This window comes from Bufo gargarizans, chromosome 1 (genome assembly GCF_014858855.1).
Source record: "Bufo gargarizans isolate SCDJY-AF-19 chromosome 1, ASM1485885v1, whole genome shotgun sequence".
NCBI lineage: Eukaryota > Metazoa > Chordata > Amphibia > Anura > Bufonidae > Bufo > Bufo gargarizans.
Genome location: NC_058080.1, coordinates 136,898,839 through 136,925,508, shown reverse-complemented (window position 1 = coordinate 136,925,508; position 26,670 = coordinate 136,898,839). Strand labels below are relative to the sequence as shown.

At 45.1% G+C, this 26,670-nt stretch overlaps 1 protein-coding gene across 1 annotated transcript in view; it reads left to right on the top strand.

Annotated features, from left to right (window-relative positions):
- The window catches only part of CORIN (corin, serine peptidase), a 521,382-nt gene that overhangs the window by 414,259 nt on the left and 80,453 nt on the right, over positions 1 to 26,670 (top strand). Inside the window, exon 19 of the mRNA XM_044298842.1 lies at positions 6,405 to 6,447. Coding sequence (XP_044154777.1) covers positions 6,405 to 6,447 — 43 coding nt within the window. The remainder of the gene's footprint in view (positions 1 to 6,404; positions 6,448 to 26,670) is intronic.

Below are 26,670 nucleotides of genomic sequence, written 5' to 3'. Positions count from 1 at the left end.
CTATTGGTTCAGTAGTCCACCCACCCACTCTGTGTGCCATACTGAAATGTGACTGTTGCAGCCAACCACTGGCCCCAGCAGTCACATGCACTACATACTGATACTGTATGATGACCAGTAAATGTCTTCAGTGGTCATGTGTCAGTATGGCATATCATCATTTAAGCAATGTAAGCACAGACTGGTCGGGGCCACTAAATTGGCCGCACTCATGTGGCAGGGTATTTATCAGGTTAGTAGGAGCTTTTTATGTTGTACAATAATCCAGTGAAACCAGGAAAATGCTTGAATTTGGTTTTCTGGGAGTTTTACACTGATGACTAGTGTTGGGCTAATCAAAGTATCCGAAGTGGATCCGAATTTCAGGAAAAATGTAATTCGCTTTGTGGTAACAAATTAATTTTTCCTAAAATTGTGGCTGAAAGTTAAAAAAAATATACTCACCCCATTCACCTGATCGCAGAGAGGCCATCCGCTCCCTTCTTGATTGAAGAAATGATAATGTCACTGATGATGCCATCGTGTGCGCCCAATGTGATCATGTGGTGACATCATGCTCGCCTCAAGTTCTTTGGCATGTTTTCTTCAATCAAGACGGGAGCGGAAAGCCTCTCCGCGATCAAGTAGATGATGTGAGTATAATTTTATTTTTTTAACCCCGGATTAACCCCTGAGCACCTGAATGGGAGTCTCAGATGCCATGATCAGTGTTGAAGGCGGCATCTGAGGGGTTAAATGATGGGGGTGGCGCAATCGCCACTCCTCGTCATTGCACCCGCTACAAACAATGGAAAGTGATTAGTGACGAAGTAAATTGGAACAAATTGAATTTCTTGTTGAAGTTTGTCAAAGCTGCCGAATCAAATTTTTCAAAACTTCGCTCATCTCTACTGAGGATCTATCTTCTGGATAGGTCATCAGTATCTGATCTGTGGGGCTCCAACACCTGAGACCAGGCCATTGGTCACATGTCATCGTTCCAGCTCAGTCCCATTGATGTTAATGGTGCTGAGCTGCAATATCAAGCGCAGCCAACTAGACTATGTACAACACTGTGCTTGCTGAGCAGACAGAAGGCCACTGTGCTCATAGGATTGCTGGTGCCTTCTCAAACAGCTGATTGCTGGGGGTTCTGGGTGTTGGAGCTCGACCGATCTGATACTGATAACCTAGGCTACTTTCATACTTGCGGCAGAGTAATCCGGCCCGGTTCAGGCAATCTGCATGCAAACGGACAGCATTTGCAGATGGATCCAGATGAGGATCAGTCTCACAAATGTATTGCAAGAACGGATCCATCTGTCCATTTGTCATATGCAGACCGGAAGGACGGATCCGGCATTGCGGTATTTTTAATGCCGGATTCGGCACTAATACATTTCAATGTAAATTAATGCCGGATCCGACATTCCAGCAAGTGTGCAGTTTTTTGGGCTGGAGAGAAAACTGCGGCATGCTGCGGTATTTACTCCATCCTAAAACATCAAAAGACTGAACTGAAGACATCCTGATGCATCCTGAACGGATTGCTCTCCATTCAGAATGCATTAGAATCAAACTGATCATTTTTTCCCCGGTATTGAGCCCCTAGGATGGAACTCTATGCCGGAAAAGAAAAACGCTAGTGTGAAAGTACCCTAACAAGATCAGGCATGCTCAACCTGTGGCCCTCTAGCTGTTGCAAAACTACAACTCCCAGAATGCCTGAACAGCCTACAGCTATCAGCCTACAGCAGGGCGTGGTGGGAGTTGTAGTTTTACAACAGCTGGAGGGCCGCAGGTTGAGCATCCCTGGAATAGATCATCAGTATAAAACTTCCATAAAACCCCTTTAAAGGGGTTCTGCACTTTCAATTAACTGATGATCTATCCTCTGGATAGATCATCAGCTTCTGATCGGCGGGGGTCCGACACCCGGGACCCCCGCCGATCAGCTGTTTGAGAAGGCAGCGGCGCTCCAGCAGCGCCGCGGCCTTCTCACTGTTTACCGCCGGGCCGCCCGCCCACTGACGTCACGACTTGTATCAACTAGAGTGGGCGCGGCTAAGCTCCATTCAAGTTAACAGAGCTTAGCCGCGCCCACTCTAGTTGATACAAGTCGTGACGTCAGTGGGCGGGCGGCCCGGCGGTAAACAGTGAGAAGGCCGCGGCGCTGCTGCAGCGCCGCTGCCTTCTCAAACAGCTGATCGGCGGGGGTCCCGGGTGTCGGACCCCCGCCGATCAGAAGCTGATGATCTATCCAGAGGATAGATCATCAGTTAATTGAAAGTGCAGAACCCCTTTAAGGCTTTGTTTACGGTACATATACCGGTAGTTTTCTTGGGAGCACTTTTTAGGAAGGGGATTAAAACAGCATGCATTTTTACATTATTATTTTTTTCCTTGCTTTTTTTTGTGACATGTTCTGCCTATGGGAAAAACATCTGAAAATGGCATACAAAGAGCAGGCTTAAAACACTGGCAAAAACACAGAAAAAAAGCTAAAGACTAATAATTAGAGACATGAAAAATGTAGAAACAATGCAAAAAAATGTAGCAAAAACCACAAAAGTGACTATAGGGCAGTGGGTCTTAGTAAAAATTCCACTGGAGTAAGATAATCCCATTTTTTCTGGTTTGTTTCCCATAAGCTTCTCTGTAGGACTTGCAGCGAAAACACATGTACTGTATAAAAAAAAATCACTAAATAAAAAATGCAGAAAACTGCAATACAAATGCTTGTTACATGTAAAGAGAACCCCACTGGCTTTGTCAAATGCATTGGGATTGTAAATTTCATTAGAATTTTGTGGGCATACTCTGCCAGAATTGTCAGTTTGTTCCTGGCCATATAGGTTTCTCTACTTCATTTCAGTTCTATATGCGCCATGCTGCGGACCTTACTGTAGTACTTTCGAAGTACCATGGTTAAAAACCAGGTTTTCTAGATAACAACCTATCTGTATGAACCATTTTTGCTATAGCCATTGTAAGGGATCGCTCTCTCAAGCAGGGCAGCGATGACAGATTCCTCCTTAGACATGTCCAACTGGTGCTTTATTTTGGCACTTCAGCACCAGAACAAACATAAACATCACAAAATAAAAACCTGCCCGTCTAGGCACTACCTAATACATAGGTCGTCTCTACCTCACCCATAAAGCTCAGTTCACACACAGGGTACAATCCGGCCTTTCTCAGCCATATGGTCCTGCAGCCTCCCAGCTCTGACCACACCAGTACCTTTGGGGGAAAAGGGTCCAGAAGTCCTCCCGACTCTGACCGTGCGACCCGCTTTCCTCAGGCGTCGCTGGGCCCCCAAAACTCAGGCTTTTACACAGCCTCATGGCCCCTCAGCCGTTCTGGCTGGGACCACACAGGGCCTTTGCAGGCTTCCTTTTCCAAATTCTCTCTGTAGAGTCACTTCCTCTCTCTCTGTCATACACAGAGGGTTGTCCTATCCCTCCTTGATTATAGCCCAGGTGACCTCACCTGTGATCTCCTCAGCTAAAGGGAATAACTGTAGTTGACTAGGGGTGTGGACTGAGAGACTCCCACTACCAACCTGTCTCACAGTCCAAAGAAATCCAGCCCATGCAACTTTAAACAAAATGGTCTCCAGCAACTATGCCTTGCTGAAGCAGCACCATTGCTGGATTCCAGTTATCTAACCCAGCTAAACTGAAAACCTGGGTGAGATACACACCCTCAGCACACCTCTATCATGCACTTCACCACACCATATGTTTTTCTGCATAAAATATGAAGTAATTTTATGTTCCAAAGCTTCTTTCTGCAAGCACTTATCGCCTTCACAGCCTATGACAGTAGCATCAACTTAATGGATGAGTCGGCTTCTAATGGGAAACATATTTTTTGCTCACCAGATGAAACGGCTGCAAATTTAAGCTGCAGCCGTGTAATAGGTGTGAATCACTGTAGTCATTAAACAAGTAACGCTTATACTGTATATGGGGGTTCACACGTTTTTCCATTTTTGGCATTATATGTGATGACAAGGTGATGTAAGCAAGCCACAACAACAGGAAATCTCGTGGAGAGACCATCAACAGTTAGATGACTAGCACAAAACATTGTATTATTCACAATGTAAAAAGTGATACAGCATTGTAACATCAGCTAGTCAGTATATCTCTTCATTATGCAATGGGCGGCCTCCCCCTAGGGCCCTCTATATAACGTGCGTCCCAGGTGTAGGAAATGCAGAGTGGTACGTTGCGGAATAAAAAAAAGTCTCTTTATGTGTGTCACGGTGCTCCTACCTGGATACCACTGGACCCCAAGCTTTGGTTCTGAAGCAATAAATTGGGAGAATAATTGAGAAATAAAAGAACAACTTGAGTCCAGACCTTGAGATGAAGTTCAATGGAAGCTTTACTTGAATAAACGTTTCTCCAAACCGGTTTACAGGCTTATTCTTGGTTCTAGCAGGCTTTAACATTAAAACTGGCAGGCAAACTCCACTCTGACTCTGCTGTACTAACAGGCTGGTTGTATAACTCAGCTTCTTCTGTATGCTGCACTTTACTTTGTAGTCTGACTCTAGGTTATGCCAGGGAACTTTCCTCCTGGCTCCTGAGGCTTCAAGCTTTGGCCTCTATGGCCAGCAGAGCTTAAGGTGTTCTGGCTGGCATGGGCACGTCCATCAGAGACGTGCCCCTGCACACCCTTCCCTTAGCTGGGGGTAAGCTAGACTTACTAGGACTTCTGCCCCACCCTTCCTGCAGGAAGTAATACTCGCCCACCTCTCTACAGAGGGGGGTTAGAATGGAATGGTAAGTTCCATTCTATCTAAGTATAGCTCTGCCATATTTGCTGCCACCTGATGGTGAACCAGGCACATGACATGAACAGTTACATAACGTTAGAAATGCACAGTGTGGAGGACCTGGAATAAATACATAAGAGGACATTCAGGTTAGCCCATTAAAGACAGTAGGAAGGTGCAGAAGTGGTAACACCACTCTGAGGTGTAACAATTACAAAGGATTTACATTTAGTGTACATTTAATGTCAATGCCAATCTTGTTTTGTTGCCGAGTTAAGGACTTGCTGGAATTTACTTTTTTGAAATTTTAGGATTGACTGTGTTCCAAAATTCTACCTGTGGCCGCGTGGTATCCGTCGCCCATTGCTTGTGCTGCAGATCGCCCAGTCAGCATTTTTAAGTGGGAACAGCGCCAAGAAGGAACATGTCCCTTCTCGGTGTGGTGTCCGGATACATGCCACCGGAAGCAGCAATTGTCCATTCGCAGTTTAGCTCCATTGAATGGGACTAAACCACGAGTGGGTCCAGAGCATTCTAAGTGAGAAATAGTGGTGGCTTCTGCACAGTGGATTTAGACAGCATCAAAAGCATTATAGTATTTGGCGCATGTTTTGGACAAAAAAAAAATAGTGGTGTAAAGTTCTGATAAAGATTTAGTTGGTATAAAAAGTGGTGTAAAATTATGATCATAGATTAAGACTCCTTTAACAAGCCAAACACATGCTGGTCATAAATTTCATGGAAAACAGAATAAACCTTAAAGGCCATTTACACCTTCAGAGTCAGTTTTTGTTTATGATTGCATTTTACTCTTTTTTTTAATTAAAAATCATATTTTCAATTGGCCTTTATTAAAAATATTGAGCCGTTCTGTCACAAAAGGTTAACTGCTTTTCTAACTGTGTGACTGGTACTTTCACTTTATGCCGGTCATCTAATTACCCTTATGTCTAAATTACTAAGAGGTAAAAAACACTTATTTAAGCCACACTCTTATCACAAAGATAAGAACTGAACTATAATAAGTGTTTATAATGTCAGAGAGCAGAGATAAGGAGCCTGTCAGCTCCCCAACTGATGGAAAAGAGAGGAAATCCAGAGGCTGCTACTAGAGCAGCTCAGCTATGTACAGAAAAAAAGGCTCCATATTTTTAATAAAGATCAATTGAATTTTTTTATTTTTTTTATGAATACAATGCAATAATTTAAAAGAAATTGCCCCCCAAAAGTGGACATGGCCTTTAATATATCAGTCCAAATGCTTCCAGTATGCAGTGTACAGCCCCCCTACCCAACTAAAGTCTGCACTTTGCATGTTAAATATACAATGTAATTAGGTGGACTGACTGATACGTTATCCACCGTGTTGCTTGCATAACTACTTTGCAGAGGAGGCTCTGGTGTTTTTATGGTTGCCTCAGTAGTCAGTCCACCCTGCCTCCTCTGCATCATCTACTGTCATCAAACTTGGGGTGGTAGACCCAGCATTCTTCTTAAGTGGAAGTAAATTAGGCACAAATAATCCTATGATTTAAACATTACTATTGGACTATGATCCCCAAAAGTGCATATATGATGAATGTATAAAATGACTCATTTAACTTAAACTTTTTGTCTTTTGTTACCAGGCATTCAGTGTAAAAGCAAAAGCAAAATTTCTCTTCTGTGCACCAAAGAAGGTAAATAGATATTTTTTGGTAACATTTTCCATAATATGCACCAAAAGCAGGTAGGTGATCAAAGCCAAGTCCATTTGCATAAGGCTCCATTCACACGTCCGCAAGTGGGTCCGCATCCGTTCCGCAATTTTGCGGAACGGGTGCGGAACCATTCATTCTCTATGGGGACGGCATGGATGCGGACAGCACACAGTGTGCTGTCCACATCCGCATTTCCGGAGCACGCCGCCGATCTTCCGGTCCGCGGCTTCGGGAGAAAATAGAACATGTCCTATTCTTGTCCACAATTGCGGACAAGAATAGGCATTTCTATGGGGGTGCCGGCCGGGTGTATTGCGGATCCGCAATACACTACGGACGTGTGAATGGACCCTAACTCTGTATCATGATAAATATTCTTTTGCACAGATGTGTCAGGGCAGAATTTTAACTGGCCTCTTTAGCAGTGATAACATGCCACTACTAAGCATCAGAGACTAAAACTGGCCAAGAGTGTCCTGACTCTTCCCAGATGGCAGATGTTGGAAGAAAGAAGGGATGTGACTTTTGAATTGCAACCTACCTGATCATTTTGTTCTCAGAAACATAAGCCACCCCCAGAGGTGTCTTACAGCCCTCCCCCTTTAAGAATGCATGCATGCTTGGTTGAGCTGAGCATACATGTGCATGGGGAAGACAGAATGAATAGCTGTTTGCCAACAGCCATCTAGAGTGTATGACCAGCTTAAAGGTGTTGTCCCATGACAATATTCTACAGTTGGAATGGAGTTGAATACTGTTGTAATTGCATGCAATTCAAATTTTTGTATAGCCACTGAGATAAAAATCAATCTGTATAGCGCCACCTGCTGTTTGCTCTTTTTCACATTTTTCAGTCCCCCTAACTGAGGTGGACACACATGCTCAGTTCCATCTTTCAACTGCCAGCAGCTGCAGACAGTAGACTGAAAACTGGCATAAGAAAGGGGGTGTAGTGTGTACCTACGGTAGCAATAGGACACATGGGACTGTATACAGTTTATATTATCAGCTCATCAGGGCTAAGACATGATGCCCTTGATTCATTGTTGAAAGATTTTTATCCCACTAGGCATATGCTATACTTTCTAACCATTTATCATGCTTTCTGTCGCCAGGATTGTGCCTATAGAAATGTTCATAGGTGCAGTTAGGTCTCCTTCTGCATGTTTTAAATATACTTGTGTTACTGCCATCAATGAATTAATAAAATAAAAAATTATTCATATGCTAATCACCTTCCTAGGGAGCCCAAGGGGCCGTCTCTTTGGCCGTTAGAGCCCAGCCGCGACCCTTCTCCTGGAGACCAGCAATGCCCCACATGCAAAAATGCCCTCCTTCCATGTACAATTATCAGTGATTGACAGCTATCTATGTAGAAAGAGCAGATATTTAACTGTGCAGTAACCCACACCTGGGGCTATCTGCAAATGTTTGCAATGTAATGCTATATATGTTTAGTGTAATGACCATGTGAACCAGTAGGAAGAGGTATGGTTGGCAAAGAATGGCAGAAATAGGGCTAACCACTGTTCTTCCCCTCTTGAGATGTGTTTTCTGTGTAGTCCTGTGTAGTCTTAGGGCTCTTTCACACTTGCGTTCTTTTGTTTCGGCATAGACTTCCGTCGTAGGAAGGGCTTGGCTGGCGCGAAAAGAGACTGATCCGGAAATCCTGAAGCCAACATCAACGTTGATGTTAGCTTCAGAATTTCCTGATCAGTCTCTTACCAAAAAAGCCAGAAAGACGCATCCGGAAAGAAAACATTATGCGTTCTTACGCGTTTTTCCGGATCCGGCATGTAATTCCGGCAAATGGAGTACACGACGGATCCGGACAACGCAAGTGTGAAAGAGCCCTTAGAAGGGAGAGGAAGCACGTGGGGGAGCTCCTACTCCTAATAACCCATTATAATTCTCCTGTTAGACCAACACTCCAGGAAGACCAGTCAGCATCTGTACAACAAGACAGCCGAGTGATTAGTGAAATACAGCTTTAGGGCTCATACACACGAACGTGTGCTGCCTGTGCTCATATTGCGGCCCACAAACAAAAGGTCCACAGTAGTGATGGACAAACATCGGCCGGGACAGTTCACTTTCGCAGCGGGCCCCATTGACTTTAATGGCAGGCAAACCTGAAAAACCTTCAGGTCATATTTGCAGCCACCAAATACTTACTAGAAGTGCACAAATAATCCCACAACATGGACAGTGGCATACCAGAGGGGAATCATTGGCAAAAATTCCCACAAAAAATATGTATTTTAATAAGGGGCCATTTTTATGCATCTTAAAGGGAAACTCTCAAAAATGTGCCCTGCTGGAGCCTAGAACATTTTTATTTTAAGCCACAGGAGTCCAGGCCCCAAACATTAGGTATTCACCTGACAGAAAAGAACTTGTGATGATGTGGCTGGAGGTACATTAGGCGGTCACTCGATAAATATTTTACTGTAGGCCACTGGACTAGAGGCCCCAAAAATTATGCATTCACTTCCAAGGTAACTACACATACATATCGTAAGGAAACTGCCGGCAACACCACTCTTCTTGCTACATCATGTCACCCCCCCCACATGTCATTCACAATATACCTAGGGGTGAATATACGCGCTAGATGCAATTGTTCTGACGATGAGGCTTTTTCAAAAGAGTTGAATGTGGTTGCCGACCGTCCAACATTACGACAATATTCTAAGCAGTCCTTGAATCAAGCTAAAAGATTTGTTTCATCTACATTGTCTGCGGATTTGTTTTTTCCCAAAAAAAGCTAGTTTAGCAATACAGGAAAATAGAGAAAAACAATCTGCTTCAGTTTTTGCTACTAACTTCAGTCTTGAATACCCGAAAATCTGTGATATTATAAAAAAAATATTTATCAGTACTCTGCTCTGATGAACAGTGAACAGATATTGTGTCTTCAGGAATAAAATGTGTAGCTCGACGTGCACCGACCATTGCCCAGAAAGTCAGTCCAAGTTTATTTTCTAGTGTGAACAGCACCCAGTCCACTTGGGTTCGTTTTAAGGGCAATTGTAGGTGTGGACATCGCATATGCACATGCTGTGGATTTATTCAGACTGGTCAGTCAGTTTTTTCTATTGCAAACCAGCAGGGGTCAGAAATAAAACAGTATATTAATTGCAACACCAGTTTTGTGGTGTATTGGTGTATAGTGGGCTGTACCACTAACTGTTTAAAGGTCAGAATTCTGAGACCTATGACAGATATTCCACATGCTACCACCAAAAATGTATCAGCGGTCAGTTCACACTATGCAACATGTCATGCTGGAGACACCCCAGGTTTACAGGTACAGGACTTGGGAAGGGTCAATCCGCCTAAACGTCGGGGAGATCATAGAAGGCTACTTTTAAACAGGGAATTATTTTGGATTTTACGTATGGATTCTCGTGTTCCAAAAAGTCTTAATCGCAAACATGATCTTATATTACATTATTGATTCTTATTCTGTCTCTTTGTATATTTTTTAAAAAGCACAAATGTATATGATTTTTTTTGTATTTGTATGCTATGTCACTTAGAAGCAGCCTTTGAGGTGGAGTCTATGTTAATTGTTCACACCTGTTTTTGCTGATATCTTTCTCTATTTATGTCAGGTGAATACTTCTGTTTTTTGTCATGAGTAAGGATCCACATTTTTGTGATCCAAAACATGTAGACATGTATGTTATGTATGTCAGCTTTTAAAGCACGTATGTATTAAAGATTATACATTTTCTGGAAGCTGGATTTTTCTTTTGTTCGATGTAGTCGGACACCTGTCTGTCTAGGCGTTCCCTGAGCCTGGATCTGGAGGGTGGCTGTCGATGGGTTGGATGCAAGAATGATCTCATATCCAAAGTAACCAACACATCTTCAAACCGCCCTCTTCTTGCAGGCGCGGTAGGATTGAAACCCAAATACTTGTCCTTTCCCTTTATGCTTTTCGTACGGGGCCCCCATTTGCACTAAATTGGAAGCGGTGGAGCACCCTGGCTCCTGCTCATCGCCCAGAAAAATGTCATCCTCTGTCTCCTCCCCCCAGCCACGGACAACACCAGGGATCCCCGAAAAGTCTAAAATCTCCCTCAAAGCCTGCTCTTCTTGCCCCTCCTTCCCCCAGCTTCTCTGAATCCTCTTCAGACTCCTGCTGACTTGTCTCAATTGGAGTAGCCCACCCTGGGAATTCATTCAGCATTGCGACTTTCTCATCTTCCAAATCCTGCTCCGTGACGGCTTGATCAATGACACGACGCAATGCATGCTCTAGAAAGAAGGCGTAAAGTACGATGTCACTGATGGCGCCCTGGCTGCAACTGACCAGTTTGGTGATCTCATCAAATGGCCACAGAAGTCTTCATGCGTCATGCATGAGCAGCTACTGGCACGGTGAAAAGAAACCAAGCTCCCAGAACCTGTCCTGCTGCAGAGTTCGTACAGGTAGTCATTAACGGCACGTTTCTGCTGGAGCAGCCTATCAAGCATATACAAGGTGGAGTTCCAGCGCGTCGGGCTGTCACAAATCAGACGTCTGATGGGCAGGTGGTGTCGCCGCTGAACGTCAACAAGGCGAGCCATGGCCATGTAAGATCTTCTAAAATGGCCAGAGATTTTCCTGGCCTGCCGCAAGACATCCTGGACTGTGGGGTATTTGCCAAAGAATCACTGTATGACTAAGTTCAGGACGTGTGCAATGCAGGGCACGTGTGTTCCTGTGCCCTGTTTCAGCGCGCTCAGCAGGTTGTCGCACACCACTTTACCAACTGTCAAATTGAGTGGGGTTAGCCACTGATTGGTCTGTGACCGCAGGGCTGAAAGCAGTGCAGAACCTGTGTTGCTCTTGGCTTTCAGGCACAACAGCTGCAGCACAGCATGGCAATGTCTCACCTGGCACGTCGAATAGGTTCTGGGGAGCTTGGGGGGCGCAGCAGAAGAGGCGGTAGCAGTGGAAAAGGATGAGTCAGCAGAGGAGGAGACGGAGGATGATGGAGTAGGAGGAGGAGAAGAAGAGACAGGCCTGCATGCAATCCGTGGCGGTAACGCCAAATCCACACTGGAGCCACGGGTTACATGCTTGACAACCATCAAAAGGTTCACCCAGTGGGCAGTTAAAGTTATGTACCTTCCCTGCCTGTGTTTTCTAGACCACGTGTCTGTGGTCAGATGTATCTTGGCACCGACACTGTGTGCCAGAGATATGTCCACTTGCCGCTGAACGTGGCCATATAGCTCTGGGATGCACTTCTGGGAGAAATATTTCCTTCCGAGGACCTTCCATTGCGGTGTGCCAATGGCCACAAATTTTCTAAAGGCCTCTGAGTCCACCAGTTTATATGGCAGTAGTTGGCGGGCTAGCAGTTCCGACAAGCCAGTGGTTAGCCTTTGGGCAAGAGGGTTATCTGGCGTCATCAACTTTTTATGCTAGAACATTTGGGCCATGGAAGCCTGCCTTCTGCCAGATGAACGTGACGACGGCATGGTGAAAGGTGGAGTGGAGGACAAATGGGAGGAGAGAGGAGAAGGAGAAGAGGCATGACGTGGAGTGCCGGGAATGTGGCTTTGTGGTTCTGACGGCGTTTCTTCGTGATGGGAGGCCAGGTGCCTTCTTAAGGCAGTCGTCCCTAGGTGAGTGTTGGGCTTAGGCTACTTTCACACTAGCGCTTGATCGGATCCGTTCTGAACGGATCCGATCATATTAATGCAGACGGAGGCTCCGTTCAGTACGGATCCGTCTGCATTAATAACTTAGAAAATTTTCTAAGTGCGCAAGATGCCTGAGCGGATCCGTTCAGACTTTCAATGTAAAGTCAATGAGGGACGGATCCGCTTGAAGATTGAGCCATATGGTGACCTCTTCAAGCGGATCCGTTCCCATTGACTTACATTGTAAGTCTGAACGGATCCGCTCGCCTCCGCATGGCCAGGCGGACAGCTGAACGCTGCAAGCAGCGTTCAGCTGTCCGCCTGTCCGTGCGGAGGCGAGCGGAGCGGAGGCTGAACGCCGCCAGACTGATGCAGTCTGAGCGGATCCGCTCCATTCAGACTGCATCAGGGCTGGACTGAGGTGTTCGGGTCCGCTCGTGAGCTCCTTCAAACGGAGCTCACGAGCGGACCGACGAACGCTAGTGTGAAACTAGCCTTACCGCGACTTATGCATTGACAGCACAGGCTGCAGATGGCAACACTATTGTCAGCAGCTGATATGTTAAAAAAAAGCCCACACTACGGAGCCATGTGCCTGGGATCCTGGGAACTCCAGAAGTGACTGTGCATGGTGGATGGCTCGACCAGATACATTTGCAGTCTGCTTTTTGCCTCCTGTGCCCTGCCTGCTTCTCCTCCTCCTCCTCCTCCTCTCTTCTGCTCAGTCTCTCCCTCTGAACTCCCCTCCTCTTCCTCTCTTGTGGGCACGCACGTGACGTCCATCGACACGTCATCATCGTCACCTTCACCACCTCTGACATTTTAGATCTCGGAGTAGGCAGCAACAGCGGGGACCTCACTCCTGGGGCTGATCTGGGTACTGTCGTCAGACCGCTGGGTGGAGGCCGTTGCTACCTCCTCTTCCTCATCGGATGTCAAGAATGGCTGCACATCGGTAAGGTCTGGGAATGGATGGGAAAAAAGTGGAGAGACTATGGTGGTGGTGTTGGTGTCTATGGGGTTGCACACAGCAGAGAGTGAGGAGGGTGCAGATACAGAAGATGGGGAGGGTGCAGAAGCGGAAGGCTGAATGAGCCACTCAACCAACTCTGGTGCGTCCTTTGAAGTAATCACACGCGTCTTCTCCAACTTCCCACTTAGGCCCCGGCCTGGTGCACCTGCCCGACCCCTACCACCCCTGTGGAATGTTGGGGCAAAAACCCCAATGCCGGATGAGCTGTGGATTCCCAATTAGAAGTTTATGTGAGTACTCAGAGAAAACTTTTAACAGGCGCAGTGCTGTATATCAAGTGTTTCTAACTTTATTGAAAGTAAGCAGAGATTACATACCATTTTTCTGGATCATTTCCAAAGTGGGAAACATATTTAAGCATTACATCATAACTCATTAAATCACAATCTGAAATAAGCATTTCTATACGCCTGAAGCGTCTCCTTAATCTTAAATGTGGGTGTTCATCACAGACTCGTCCTGCTAATAATTGCACAAATTCCTCAAAGGGACAAATATAAGTAAAATAAATACTTCGGTACGTTGCCTGTATTGTCAGAGTTGCTGGTCCCAAATGTGAAGTGGGCAATGTTCACACAAACAGTCAATGCGTTTTCAGGGTAGGACCGTGCTGTTTTTTTTTTTACGATATTGAATTCTTCACTCTAGCACAAAACCGTGAGCATATTTGGACACAGAGAACCAAATCGCCCTCCACAGATGCACTCCTCTCCTCAAACACACTCCTGTGGGATATCGAGAGACTGCACCAATAGTGAAGCACTGATGATTCCAGTCAGGTAAAAAGGTTTTATTATACTCACAAAGCCACTCTTGGTTAAAAGATCATCACAAACATAAAACACCGTCTCCTACTCCTGCCCGGCCCGGGTTTCGCTTTCGCGCTTCATCAGAGGCAACTGGTCAAACCCCTTTCATGGCCGTCTTAAATTCCCCAAAATATCCACCCATAGTTTCGTGTTCAACCAATCAAAAAGGTTTCGGTCCAAACAAAAAAGGTTGGTAAAAATACATAAAATCCATGTAGAAAAACCGATAAAAATACATAATTAATAAAACAAAATTCATCCTGGGTAATACAGCATATTATTTAAAAAATCTGATAAAATTAAAAAGGTAGGCAGATCTTACCTTGAACCTCCCATAGTCCTTGCTCATTTAGAGTAGCACCTCTCTTAGTCCAAGATTATTTTTCCTCTTTATCTGCTTGAGCAGACAGTTTTACCAAAACCTCCACAGACATCTCCTGAGGCTCAAAGGCATTCACCGGTACAGTCTCGGTGTCTCTGGGCTTGAGGGCGGCTTGTTTAGCAGCTTTGTCAGCCCTGTTGTTTCCTTTTGCCTCATCAGTACTTTGTCTGGTATGGTCAGCTAGGTAGTCAGTGGCTACCACTAACTTATTACACATCTGTGAAATTTAGTGGATAGCTCACCTCCCTTCTCAGTATGGTAAGGGTGCTCTAGTCGAGGGACTGCTCACTCAATCAGTCCAATGGTATAGAAAAAATGAGTAAAAAGACGACTGGCACTCGCTATATGGTACACATCAAACGTACTATTTATTAACTGCCCCCTCAGCAATGGAGTGATGACAGCAACACATAAAATTTCAAAAAACAACTTAATAAAATTTGTACTAAAAGTATACAATCAAATCCCCTCTAAAAGTAATAAAAGTGAATACTCTGGTTGTATGGGTATGAACATACAAAAACAGGACCTCCTAGGAAGAATAAATAATGTTAAATGACGATGTATGCTAACTGTTCCTGTTGAGGATAGTAGCTGTTAAATGGCATAGATCGTCAAGCCTGTTAGTCTCCTATTCAATGTCCACAGTCTGTGTATTCAATTGTTCCGGATCCGAAAAGGGACAAACACTAGTTGGAAAGTCTATAGGTATGCTGCTGGAGGATATCACTCCTCTATATGTAACGCTTACTTCAGCAGTCCTTTGGCCCGTTGGAATCACGGCCTTAATGTAAAATCTGTTAGGGGTAAAGATTGCTTACCCTCCGATGAATGACGTAGACAGTCCGGTTTGTCCTGCTCACTGCGTCGTTCACTTCCAGCGTCCTGGGCGAATTTACAGCAGCCGAACTAATCACTTACTACACCGCTCACTCTCGGCGTCCTCGCTCTCTGGTAATGGACACGTGGTATCTCAGAGATATCGCGGGACTTGGCAGTTCCTTTCCGATAGTTCTGTGAGAAGGTGCTTTCGGTGCAATGTAGAGGTGGAGCTCTCCAATTGTTAAAGATGATTTAGATGTTTTAAATCTCTATCTTCATATCCGGAATTTTGCTGTAGACAGGGATATAACGCTAAACGCGTTTCGAAGACTTCCGTCCTCTTCCTCAGTAGCTATATCCCTGATCAGACATCATCCCCTTTTATATTGTCACAGGCAATCCACAAAATCTGGGCTGGAATCTTTTATTTCTATATTCTTCATGCGTTTTTGGTGCGGTTTTTAAAAAACGCATATGCGTTTTGTATTAAATTACAACCGCCACTTCTTAATTAGTCCTTATGACCCAAAACACAATGATATTACAATGTAAAAATAATCTAAAATATAAGAAATGGATTAAAAATGCAAAATCTAAAATGTACAAATACATATGTATTAAAAGCGAAATAGTGGTTCATAAAACTTTAGTATATGAAGGGACATCATCCTGTATATCCTATAATATAGTGTGGACTTAATGGATGATAAAGGAAATGGAGAAAAGGGGAAGTGGGCCCATCCACAAGAGGGGATCACACCACCGTATAACACATCTGCATTAACATTGGGTAAATAAACTGAGCACTAAAAATCTTGTTTGAAATGCTCATCTCCACTACATGAGGTTTTCCATTAGGTGTGGGATTGTTGTCTGCAGCTCTTCTATATAATGTATGTTTAGGCACAGCATTTATGTTAAGCTTATCATATGACAGCATAAATGTGGCTGGAGTGAATAAGACAAGAGTACAGGTTCCAAAAGCTTCAGGTGGAATCCACTTATACGCTGCCACTCCGCAGGCAAAATAAAGATTACCAGGAAGAGTATGCTTATAAGTTAAATGATAGAGGAGAATATAGGCAGACGCAGTGACTGCTACACTTTCATTGTACAAACACCATATTTGACCTTCGTCATTGCTGCTACCTATCCTCTCAAACCACAAGAGTAACTATCATTGGTCTCGGGGGTGATTACAGCCCCAGTGTTGTACTTACAATCTCCAGTATCCTTTATTGCATGTTTAAACTTATTATTATGTTCCCATGATGTATTATTAAGGGTCCTCTGTACTCCTGTTATCATGGGGACATCACTTTGTTCATATCCTTTAGCTAGGGCAAAGGAGACCAATACTGGAAAGTCAAAGTTTCCCGAATGAAACCTCAACACTCAAATTTCTGTCCCACTTTTGCCCATCAAAGTCCCATACTCGAACAGTCTTATTTTCCTGGGCAGTGATATTGGCTTGCCACCAGGGGACCTCAACCCACCCTGCGATAGGGAGGGGGACTGCTGTAGAATTGAAGTTAAGACTATCACCTCATGGCCTCCTGATCGATAAGAAGTCTTTGCAGTTCTTGTTAGTCAATTCTGACCATGGTACTGGAATGGCCAGATAAGGCATAGTCTTTGAACTCACAGGACCGTGAGTGCAGATCCAACAGTTCTTGTAATTGTCCGCATTTGTTATATTCCTTAGCATGACCTGATGATGCCTAATAGGGGCATTGTCCCCATCACTTTTTAGGTTTACATACAGAGCGTTAATGTTCAGGGCAAGAATCCTCATCCTTAGGGTTAGGCACTTTCTTACAATGTGAGGCGTGAATCCAGTAAGGCTTTCCTTCCACCTTTACAGAGGTTGCGGTTTTCAGCAAAACTTGGAAGGGACCATCAAGGGTTTTTCTCACTTGCCTCTTTATCACCACCCAATCTCCAGGTACAAGAATGTGTGTACCCTCTACTGAGTCAGGATCTGGAATGGAAGCAAACACTTTTTTATGAGTGTGGTCTAGTCTTTCAGTAAGGGCCTTCATATAGCTGACCATACTATCGGTCTGTAACTGCAGTTGTTGAGGAAAATGCAGTCCTAGTCTTGGGGCACTGCCAAACAATACCTCAAAGGGGGACAACCCTGTCTTCTTGGTTGGAGTGGTTCTTATGGAATATAAGGCTAGAGGCAAACACTCTGTCCATGGTCTACCTGTTTCCTGCATGGCTTTCTGAATTTTCAGTTTTATTGTCCCGTTCAAGCGTTCAACACCGCCGCTGCTTTGTGGGTGGTACACCATATGGAAGGCTTGGGTCACCCCTAAGGTTTGCATAATCTCTCTCATCACTTCACCTGTAAAGTGGGAACCTCTGTCTGACTCAATGACTTCAGGAACACCATACCTGCATATCAGTTCACTAACCAGTTTCTTTGCTGTGTTCTTTGCATTTGCTTTACAGGGAGTGCAGAATTATTAGGCAAGTTGTATTTTTGAGGATTAATTTTATTATTGAACAACAACCATGTTCTCAATGAACCCAAAAAACTCATTAATATCAAAGCTGAATATTTTTGGAAGTAGTTTTTAGTTTGTTTTTAGTTTTAGCTATTTTAGGGGGATATCTGTGTATGCAGGTGACTATTACTGTGCATAATTATTAGGCAACTTAACAAAAAACAAATATATACCCATTTCAATTATTTATTTTTACCAGTGAAACCAATATAACATCTCAACATTCACAAATATACATTTCTGACATTCAAAAACAAAACAAAAACAAATCAGTGACCAATATAGCCACCTTTCTTTGCAAGGACACTTAAAAGCCTGCCATCCATGGATTCTGTCAGTGTTTTGATCTGTTCACCATCAACATTGCGTGCAGCAGCAACCACAGCCTCCCAGACACTGTTCAGAGAGGTGTACTGTTTTCCCTCCTTGTAAATCTCACATTTGATGATGGACCACAGGTTCTCAATGGGGTTCAGATCAGGTGAACAAGGCGGCCATGTCATTAGATTTTCTTCTTTTATACCCTTTCTTGCCAGCCACGCTGTGGAGTACCTGGACGCGTGTGATGGAGCATTGTCCTGCATGAAAATCATGTTTTTCTTGAAGGATGCAGACTTCTTCCTGTACCACTGCTTGAAGAAGGTGTCTTCCAGAAACTGGCAGTAGGACTGGGAGTTGAGCTTGACTCCATCCTCAACCCGAAAAGGCCCCACAAGCTCATCTTTGATGATACCAGCCCAAACCAGTTCTCCACCTCCACCTTGCTGGCGTCTGAGTCGGACTGGAGCTCTCTGCCCTTTACCAATCCAGCCACGGGCCCATCCATCTGGCCCATCAAGACTCACTCTCATTTCATCAGTCCATAAAACCTTAGAAAAATCAGTCTTGAGATATTTCTTGGCCCAGTCTTGACGTTTCAGCTTGTGTGTCTTGTTCAGTGGTGGTCGTCTTTCAGCCTTTCTTACCTTGGCCATGTCTCTGAGTATTGCACACCTTGTGCTTTTGGGCACTCCAGTGATGTTGCAGCTCTGAAATATGGCCAAACTGGTGGCAAGTGGCATCTTGGCAGCTGCACGCTTGACTTTTCTCAGTTCATGGGCAGTTATTTTGCGCCTTGGTTTTTCCACACGCTTCTTGCGACCCTGTTGACTATTTTGAATGAAACGCTTGATTGTTCGATGATCATGCTTCAGAAGCTTTGCAATTTTAAGAGTGCTGCATCCCTCTGCAAGATATCTCACTATGTTTGACTTTTCTGAGCCTGTCAAGTCCTTATTTTGACCCATTTTGCCAAAGGAAAGGAAGTTGCCTAATAATTATGCACACCTGATATAGGGTGTTGATGTCATTAGACCACACCCCTTCTCATTACAGAGATGCACATCACCTAATATGCTTAATTGGTAGTAGGCTTTCGAGCCTATACAGCTTGGAGTAAGACAACATGCATAAAGAGGATGATGTGGTCAAAATACTCATTTGCCTAATAATTCTGCACTCCCTGTAGACATGGGATAAGCTGAAAAGAGATCAAACACACACAAGAACAAACTTATATACTTCTACCTTAGGCAGTTGTAGATAGTCCATCTTCAGTCTCTGGAACGGGAAAAAAGGTCTAGGAGTGTGCTTGCTTGGAGTCTTCACCACTTGCCCTGGATTATTCAAAGCACAAATCATGCAACTTTGTACAAACCTTCTTGCCATGGTGGAGAACCCTGGAACGATCCACCTTTTGGCTACAGTGTTGATCATAGGACCTTTTGCCTGATGCGTCACCCCATGGGCTTCTTGGGCCATCATCAGATACAGGGCTTTGGGTAGGCAGATCTTACCTTGAACCTCCCATAGTCCTTGCTCATTTAGAGTAGCACCTCTCTTAGTCCAAGATTATTTTTTCTCTTCATCTGCTTGAGCAGACAGTTTTACCAAAACCTCCACAGACATCTCCTGAGGCTGAAAGGCATTTACCAGTACAGTCTCAGTGTCTCTGGGCTTGAGGTCGCCTTGTTTAGCAGCTTTGTCAGCCCTGTTGTTTGCTTTTGCCTCATCAGTACTTTGTCTGGTATGGGCTTTCACTTTTATAATAGCCACTTCTTCAGGTAGCAATAAAGAGTTCATGAATTTATACTTAATGGGCTGGCCTGCTGAAGTCAAAAAGTCTCTGGCCCGCCAAATTGGCCCATACTCATGTTCAATACCAAATGCATACATGGAATCCGTGTAGTTCGCCTTCATGTCCTTAGCCATTTTACACGCTTCAGTGAGTGCCTTCAGCTCAGCCTCCCATGCCGACATGTGAGGAGGGAGTGGTTTGGCAAGTGTTACCTAGTGCTGTGTGACCACCGCATATCCAGTGTGAAACCAACCATCCTCTACCATACATCTGCTTCCATCTACAAAATACTCAAAATCAGGGTTATCAAGAAGTGTGTCATGAACATGTGAAAAACCAGAGGTCTCTTGTTGCATCAAACGCTCACAATCATGATCTTCTGTTTCCATTAACTCTGTAAGTAATGCACCTGTACCTCCCTACCCCATTTCTGAATCTGTGAGGGTTGTACTACTAGGGGGTAGTCAAGGACTATCTCAGATGCTTTTTCCACCATGAGTTGGGCAGCTGCCACAGCTCTTACACATGATTGAGCTCCTCGGGACACAGGATCTAGTCTGGCAGAGAAGTATGCTACTGGTCTTTGTCTAGCTCCATGTTTCTGGGTTAATTCTGCTGTGCTGTGTCCCTGGAGTAAAACAGATTAAACGGTTGATCATAGTCTGGGATTCCTTATGCCGGTGCAGACAATATTGCCAGTTTCAGAGTTAAAATGGACTCGATTGCATGTTCCGCCAGACAAAAAGGTTCTGATGACAGGCAGTCATACAAAGGCTTCATAAGCATGGATGCATGCCTTATCCAGGGTCTGCAGTACGAGACCAGACCCAAAAACTTCCTGGGGGGTTTCGGCCCCTGAGGGAGTTTTTTGTCCTTCACCGCTTGTTTTCTCTCCTCAGTAAGGTGCCTTGCACCCTCTGAGAGACAATGTCCCAGAAATGTAACTCTTGACTGGCAGTATTGCAGTTCGTCTCGGAAGGCTTTGCAACCACTTTCTGCATGAAATAACAATGACAGCGTGGCAGCTTTTCCGGTTTTCTGCACATAGGAGTAGATTATCTACATATCGAAGTAATACAAAATCATCTGGGATTGACCAACCAGATAAAACTGACTGAAGGGCTTGCAAATTCTGTGCTCCCTGGGGTAAAACTGTCCAGGCATATTGATTACCTTTAAATGTGAATGCAAACAAATATGACAATCAACAAGTAGGGGAACATTAAAAAATGCATTTGTTAGGTCTATCACAGTGAAATGTGTGGCAGTTGGTGGCACCTGGGACAATAAAGTGTGCGGGTTTGGCACAATGAGAGTCTGCAGCATCAGGACCTTATGGACCTCCCTAAGATCATGAACCATCCTGTATGTTACTGGTTGTCCTTTTACTGGCTTCTTCTTAACTGGGAACAGGGATGTGTTCGCTGGTGAACTGGTCTTTACTAAGACCCCCATTCTCTCATATTGCTTCACCTGTATAGCTACTGACTGCTCCTGGGCATGGCTCAAGGGGTACTGCTTAACACAGGGTGGTTGGCAGCCTGGTTTGAGATGAACCATGAAAGGGGTAACATTAAAGGGGTTCTGCAGTTTGTTTAAACTAATGATCTATCCTCTGGATAGATCATCAGCATCTGATCGGCGGGGGTCTGACATCCAGGACCCCCGCCGATCAGATGTTTGAGAAGGCAGCGGTGCTCCAGGAGCGCCGCGGCCTTCTCACTGTTTACCGCAGGCCCAGTGACATCAGGACTAGTATCAACTGGCCTGGGCGCGGTTAAGCTCCATTCAAGTGAACAGAGCTTAGCCCTGCCCAGGCCAGTTGATACTAGTCGTGATGTCACTGGGCCTGCGGCACTCCTGGAGTTTCCCAATGTCCAACTTTGTGGATGCCCACAACTTGTTTGGGACCACCTGTAACTCCTCACAATCCTTGTAATGTAGCTGGCATCCTGTCTCGGGCTCTAGGTACAAAGCCATAACTTGACACAGAACCTCATCCGAGGCTCCTATATCTACCCGTGTGGTACCGTCCTCATTGAAATGTATATGTGCCCCTAGGGCTTGCAACACATCAGTGCCCAAAAATCATAGGGGATAACTAACAATTGTGTTACAAGTGTGCTATCTTAATTAAGCACTGTTTCTTGAACAAAAATTGTCTCGCCTGTGAAACCTGCTGCAGGTACACCACTCATCTGTCATGATTTAACATGTTTTGGATGTATCTGTCACGACTGTGACTGATCCAGACAGGTCTGGGAGGAGAAGGTCGCAGCGACTTGCTACTCGCGATAGCTTGTGAGTTTGCTCTGTGGTTCAGGGTATGTCATCAGGGTTTTGCCTTGTGAACCTTTTTGTCCTGACTGGGAGTTTGTAGGCATCCTTCTCAGGTGAGTCCTGTCTGCCACTCCCAGCTACTATATTAGTTTCAGTTTCACTTGCAGTCATTGCCAGATATAGTCCTTATTTCCAGTGCTATTCTGACCTTTGAAGGAGATCGTTTGATGGTATTGCTGTGGAGCTCTCGTCTGGTGTGGACTGTCGTTATTGGGATCACCTTCTCTGCTCGTGACTGGATAAGTCTATCTATGTTTGATTGTTTGTTTGTTGCTGTCTTCCCCTGTTGTTCTCCTAGACGTGAGTGATGGTGACTAGTGCTCCCATCTGCCTTTCCCCAGTCTAGTCTTGTTAGGGTGACTGAGGGTTTAGGCATCCTGCTCGCCGCACGGGTTCACACCTCGTCTAGGGTATCAGGGCAGACAGGTGCCAGCTTAGGGTTAGTCAGGGGTGACCGTTCTATTTCCCATCCGTAGATAAGGGTCCCCCTTCCCCTCCGTCTGGTGCGACACGACTGCTGTTGGGATAGCGGTCGTGACAGTATATCTGGCCATTTAAAAAAAAAAAAAAAGTGACATTTCTTTTTTTTTTTTTGCTTGCTGTTTTGCTTTGTATTTTTCTGTTCCACTATGGATCCGGCTACGGCTTTGGCAAAACAATTACAGGGGTTATCCCTGGAAGTGGCAGGATTAAAAGCAACAGTGCAGCAGCAGCAGCAATCCTTGGGTTCCACCGTTGCTACGGGAAACCAAGGTACTCCTGAGCCAAAAGTGGTTTTACCTGATAGGTTCTCAGGAGGAAGAGACCAATTTGTAACCTTCAGAGAAGCTTGTAAATTGTTCTTCAGGTTACGCCCTAGGTCCTCCGGCGGTGAGGAACAACGGGTGGGCATTGTAATTTCGCTCCTGCAAGGAGATCCGCAGGCTTGGGCTTTCTCCCTACCATCAGACTCTCCGGCCTTACGATCAGTGGAGGAGTTTTTTAAAGCCCTGGGTCTCATATATGATGACCCGGACAGGGTCTCACTGGCTGAGTCTAAGCTACGTAGACTTCGGCAAGAGAACCGGTCTGCTGAACTATATTGTTCCGAATTCCGTAGGTGGGCTACTGATACTTTATGGAACGACTCGGCCCTTAGGAGTCAGTTCTGCCAGGGGTTGTCTGAAAAATTAAAAGACGCGCTGGCGGTATACGAGGTCCCTGGGTCTCTTGAGGCTGCTATGTCTCTGTCCATAAGAATCGACAGACGACTCAGGGAGAGACTATTAAATTCTACAGAGGCCTCTATAGGGCAGGGATCGGTTTGTTATGATCCAGTCGAACCAATGCAAATTGGGGGCGCCACTAGACGGGTAAATCCTTCTAAGGTCCGCCGTAGGTCAGAGGTTTGTTTTCGTTGTGGGGGGAGGGGTCATTTTGTAAAGGTATGTCCCTCAGAACCCAAGAGACCACAAACAAGGGAGCCGGCGGAAAACTAGAGTCCCCAGATTGTGCGGAGGATAACAGTCTGGGCGTATTTCTTTCCTCCATACGCATGTCTCAGTTTTTGTTGTCCGCTACCGTTGAGGCGGGCAATAAGACTGAGATCTGTTCCGTCTTTTTAGACAGTGGGGCAGGGGTCAACTTGGTGGATTCACGGTTTGCTCAGGCTCTGGGTTTTACTCCGGAACCGGTACGCAGAACTATTCCTGTTTTTGCCATCGACTCCTCCGCTCTTACTCAGAGAGAGTTAACTCAGATCATCCATAACATCCATCTGCAGGTAGGGGACCTCCATAAAGAACATATCTCTTGTTATGTCCTGGACGGTCTTCCGGCTCCTATGGTATTGGGGCTTCCCTGGCTGGTGACCCACAATCCAGTGGTGGATTGGCAGGCCGGGGAGATTGTGGAGTGGAGTGAACATTGTAAGGACAACTGCTTGAGTAGTAGGTTCTCTACACTCTCTGTAACATCTCTACCTGCCTTTCTGTCAGATTTTATGGATGTGTTTTCTGAGAAGGGTTGTCAGGGGTTACCACCTCATCGTCCATATGATTGCCCGATTAATCTTGTACCTGGGGCAAAACTACCTAAAACCCGGTTATACAATCTTTCCGGCCCGGAGAGGAAGGCTATGAAAGATTATATTTCGGAGAGTTTGGCTAAGGGACACATCAGACCCTCTTCTTCACCCGTGGCTGCAGGTTTCTTTTTTGTTAAAAAGAAAGATGGGGGCCTGCGTCCTTGCCTGGATTTCCGGGAATTAAACCGGATAACTATCCGAGATCCCTATCCTCTTCCTCTCATTCCCGACCTCTTTAATCAGGTTGCTGGTGCTAAATGGTTCTCTAAAATGGATCTCAGAGGAGCCTATAACCTGGTTCGCATCAAAGAGGGGGATGAGTGGAAGACGGCTTTTAATACTCCAGAAGGGCATTATGAAAATCTGGTCATGCCATTTGGTCTTACTAATGCGCCTGCGGTGTTCCAACATTTTGTCAACGATATTTTTAGTCACCTTATCGGGAGATTTGTTGATATATCTTGATGACATCCTGGTCTATTCTCCGGATTTGGAGACACATAAGATCCATGTGAGACAAGTGCTGCAGATATTAAGGGCCAACAGATTGTTTGCTAAATTAGAGAAATGTGTGTTCGCCGTAAAAGAACTGCAATTTCTGGGGTATGTGTTGTCAGATTCAGGTTTCCGCATGGATCCAGAGAAAGTCCGGGCGATTATGGACTGGGATCTGCCTGAGAACCTGAAGGCATTGCAACGTTTCCTGGGGTTTGCCAATTTTTATAGAAAGTTTATAAAGAACTATTCCTTGGTGGTCAAACCACTGACTGACATGACCCGAAAGGGATCCGATTTTTCCAAATGGTCACATGCAGCCAAAACTGCCTTTACATCTCTGAAGGAGAGATTCACCTCGGCCCCTATTCTCGTACAGCCAGATGTCTCGCTTCCTTTTATTGTAGAGGTTGACGCATCAGAGGTGGGGGTGGGAGCGGTACTTTCTCAGGGCCCGTCCCCTGGTGAATGGCGTCCGTGTGCTTTCTTTTCGAAGAAATTGTCTACTGCAGAAAGGAACTATGATATTGGCAACAGGGAACTTTTGGCTATTAAGTTGGCCTTTGAGGAGTGGCGTCATTTTTTGGAGGGGGCGGTTCATCCCGTCACAGTGATTACTGATCACAAAAACTTATTATATCTGGAGTCTGCTAAACGTCTCAACCCTAGACAGGCTCGGTGGTCGTTATTTTTTACTAGGTTTAATTTTGTAATAACCTATCGCCCGGGGGCAAAAAATACTAAGGCGGATGCATTGTCTCGAAGTTTTCCTGGAGGGGGTGATGTTGAGGTACCAGAGCCTATTTTGCAAAAGGGGGTGGTGGTCTCTGCATTACACTCAGGTTTAGAGGGGAGGGTGTTGGAAGCTCAGGGGGACGCCCCGGCCTCCTGCCCCTCGGGTAAACTGTTTGTGTCAGAAAATTTACGCCTGGAGATACTAAAAGAACACCATAACTCCACACTGGCAGGACACCCGGGTAGTAAGGCAACCTCTGAATTAGTGTCTCGTCGGTTCTGGTGGCCTAAGTGGCGCCAGGAGGTGTTTAATTTTGTGTCTGCATGTGCTACCTGTGCTCGTTCTAAGGTAGATCATACTCGTCCAGCAGGGCGTCTTTTACCTCTGGCCATCCCCAACAGGCCTTGGACGCACCTATCAATGGATTTCATTACGCAGTATCAGCTGGGAAGACTGTTATTCTTGTAGTTGTTGACAGATTCAGTAAAATGGTGCACTTTATTGCTCTTACCGCATTGCCTAATGCTAATACACTGGCTCAGGTTTTTATTGACCACATCGTGAAGCTTCACGGGGTCCCTTCCGATATTGTTTCGGATCGTGGTACCCAATTTGTTTCTAAATTTTGGAAAGCTTTTTGTTCTCGTTTAGGGGTTCATCTGTCGTTTTCTTCATCTTTCCATCCACAGTCCAACGGTCAGACTGAACGTACCAATCAAAACCTAGAGACATATTTGAGATGCTTTGTTTCCGAAAATCAGGAGGAATGGTCATCTTATTTACCGTTAGCCGAGTTTGCCATTAATAATCGTCGTCAAGAATCCACAGATAAGTCACCATTTTTTGGTGCGTATGGTTTCCATCCTCAGTTTTGTACGTTTAGTGAGGGGGGGCCGTCTGGGATTCCCGAGGAGGAACGATTTGCATCTTCACTTTCATCAGTGTGGCAGAGTGTGCAAGAAAGTTTGAAGAGAATTGGTGGTAGATACAAACGTGCGGCTGATAAGAAGCGCTCTGAAGGTCCGGACCTTGGGGTGAATGACTTGGTGTGGTTGTCTACCAGAAATATCAAGCTGAAGGTTCCCTCGTGGAAATTAGGTCCGAGATTTATTGGTCCTTATAGGGTAATTAAGGTCATTAACCCGGTGGCTTTTCGTCTTGAGCTACCTCAGACTCTAAGGATCCATAATGTCTTCCACAGATCTCTGCTTAAGAGATATGTAGAACCTCCTGAACCATTGCCACTAC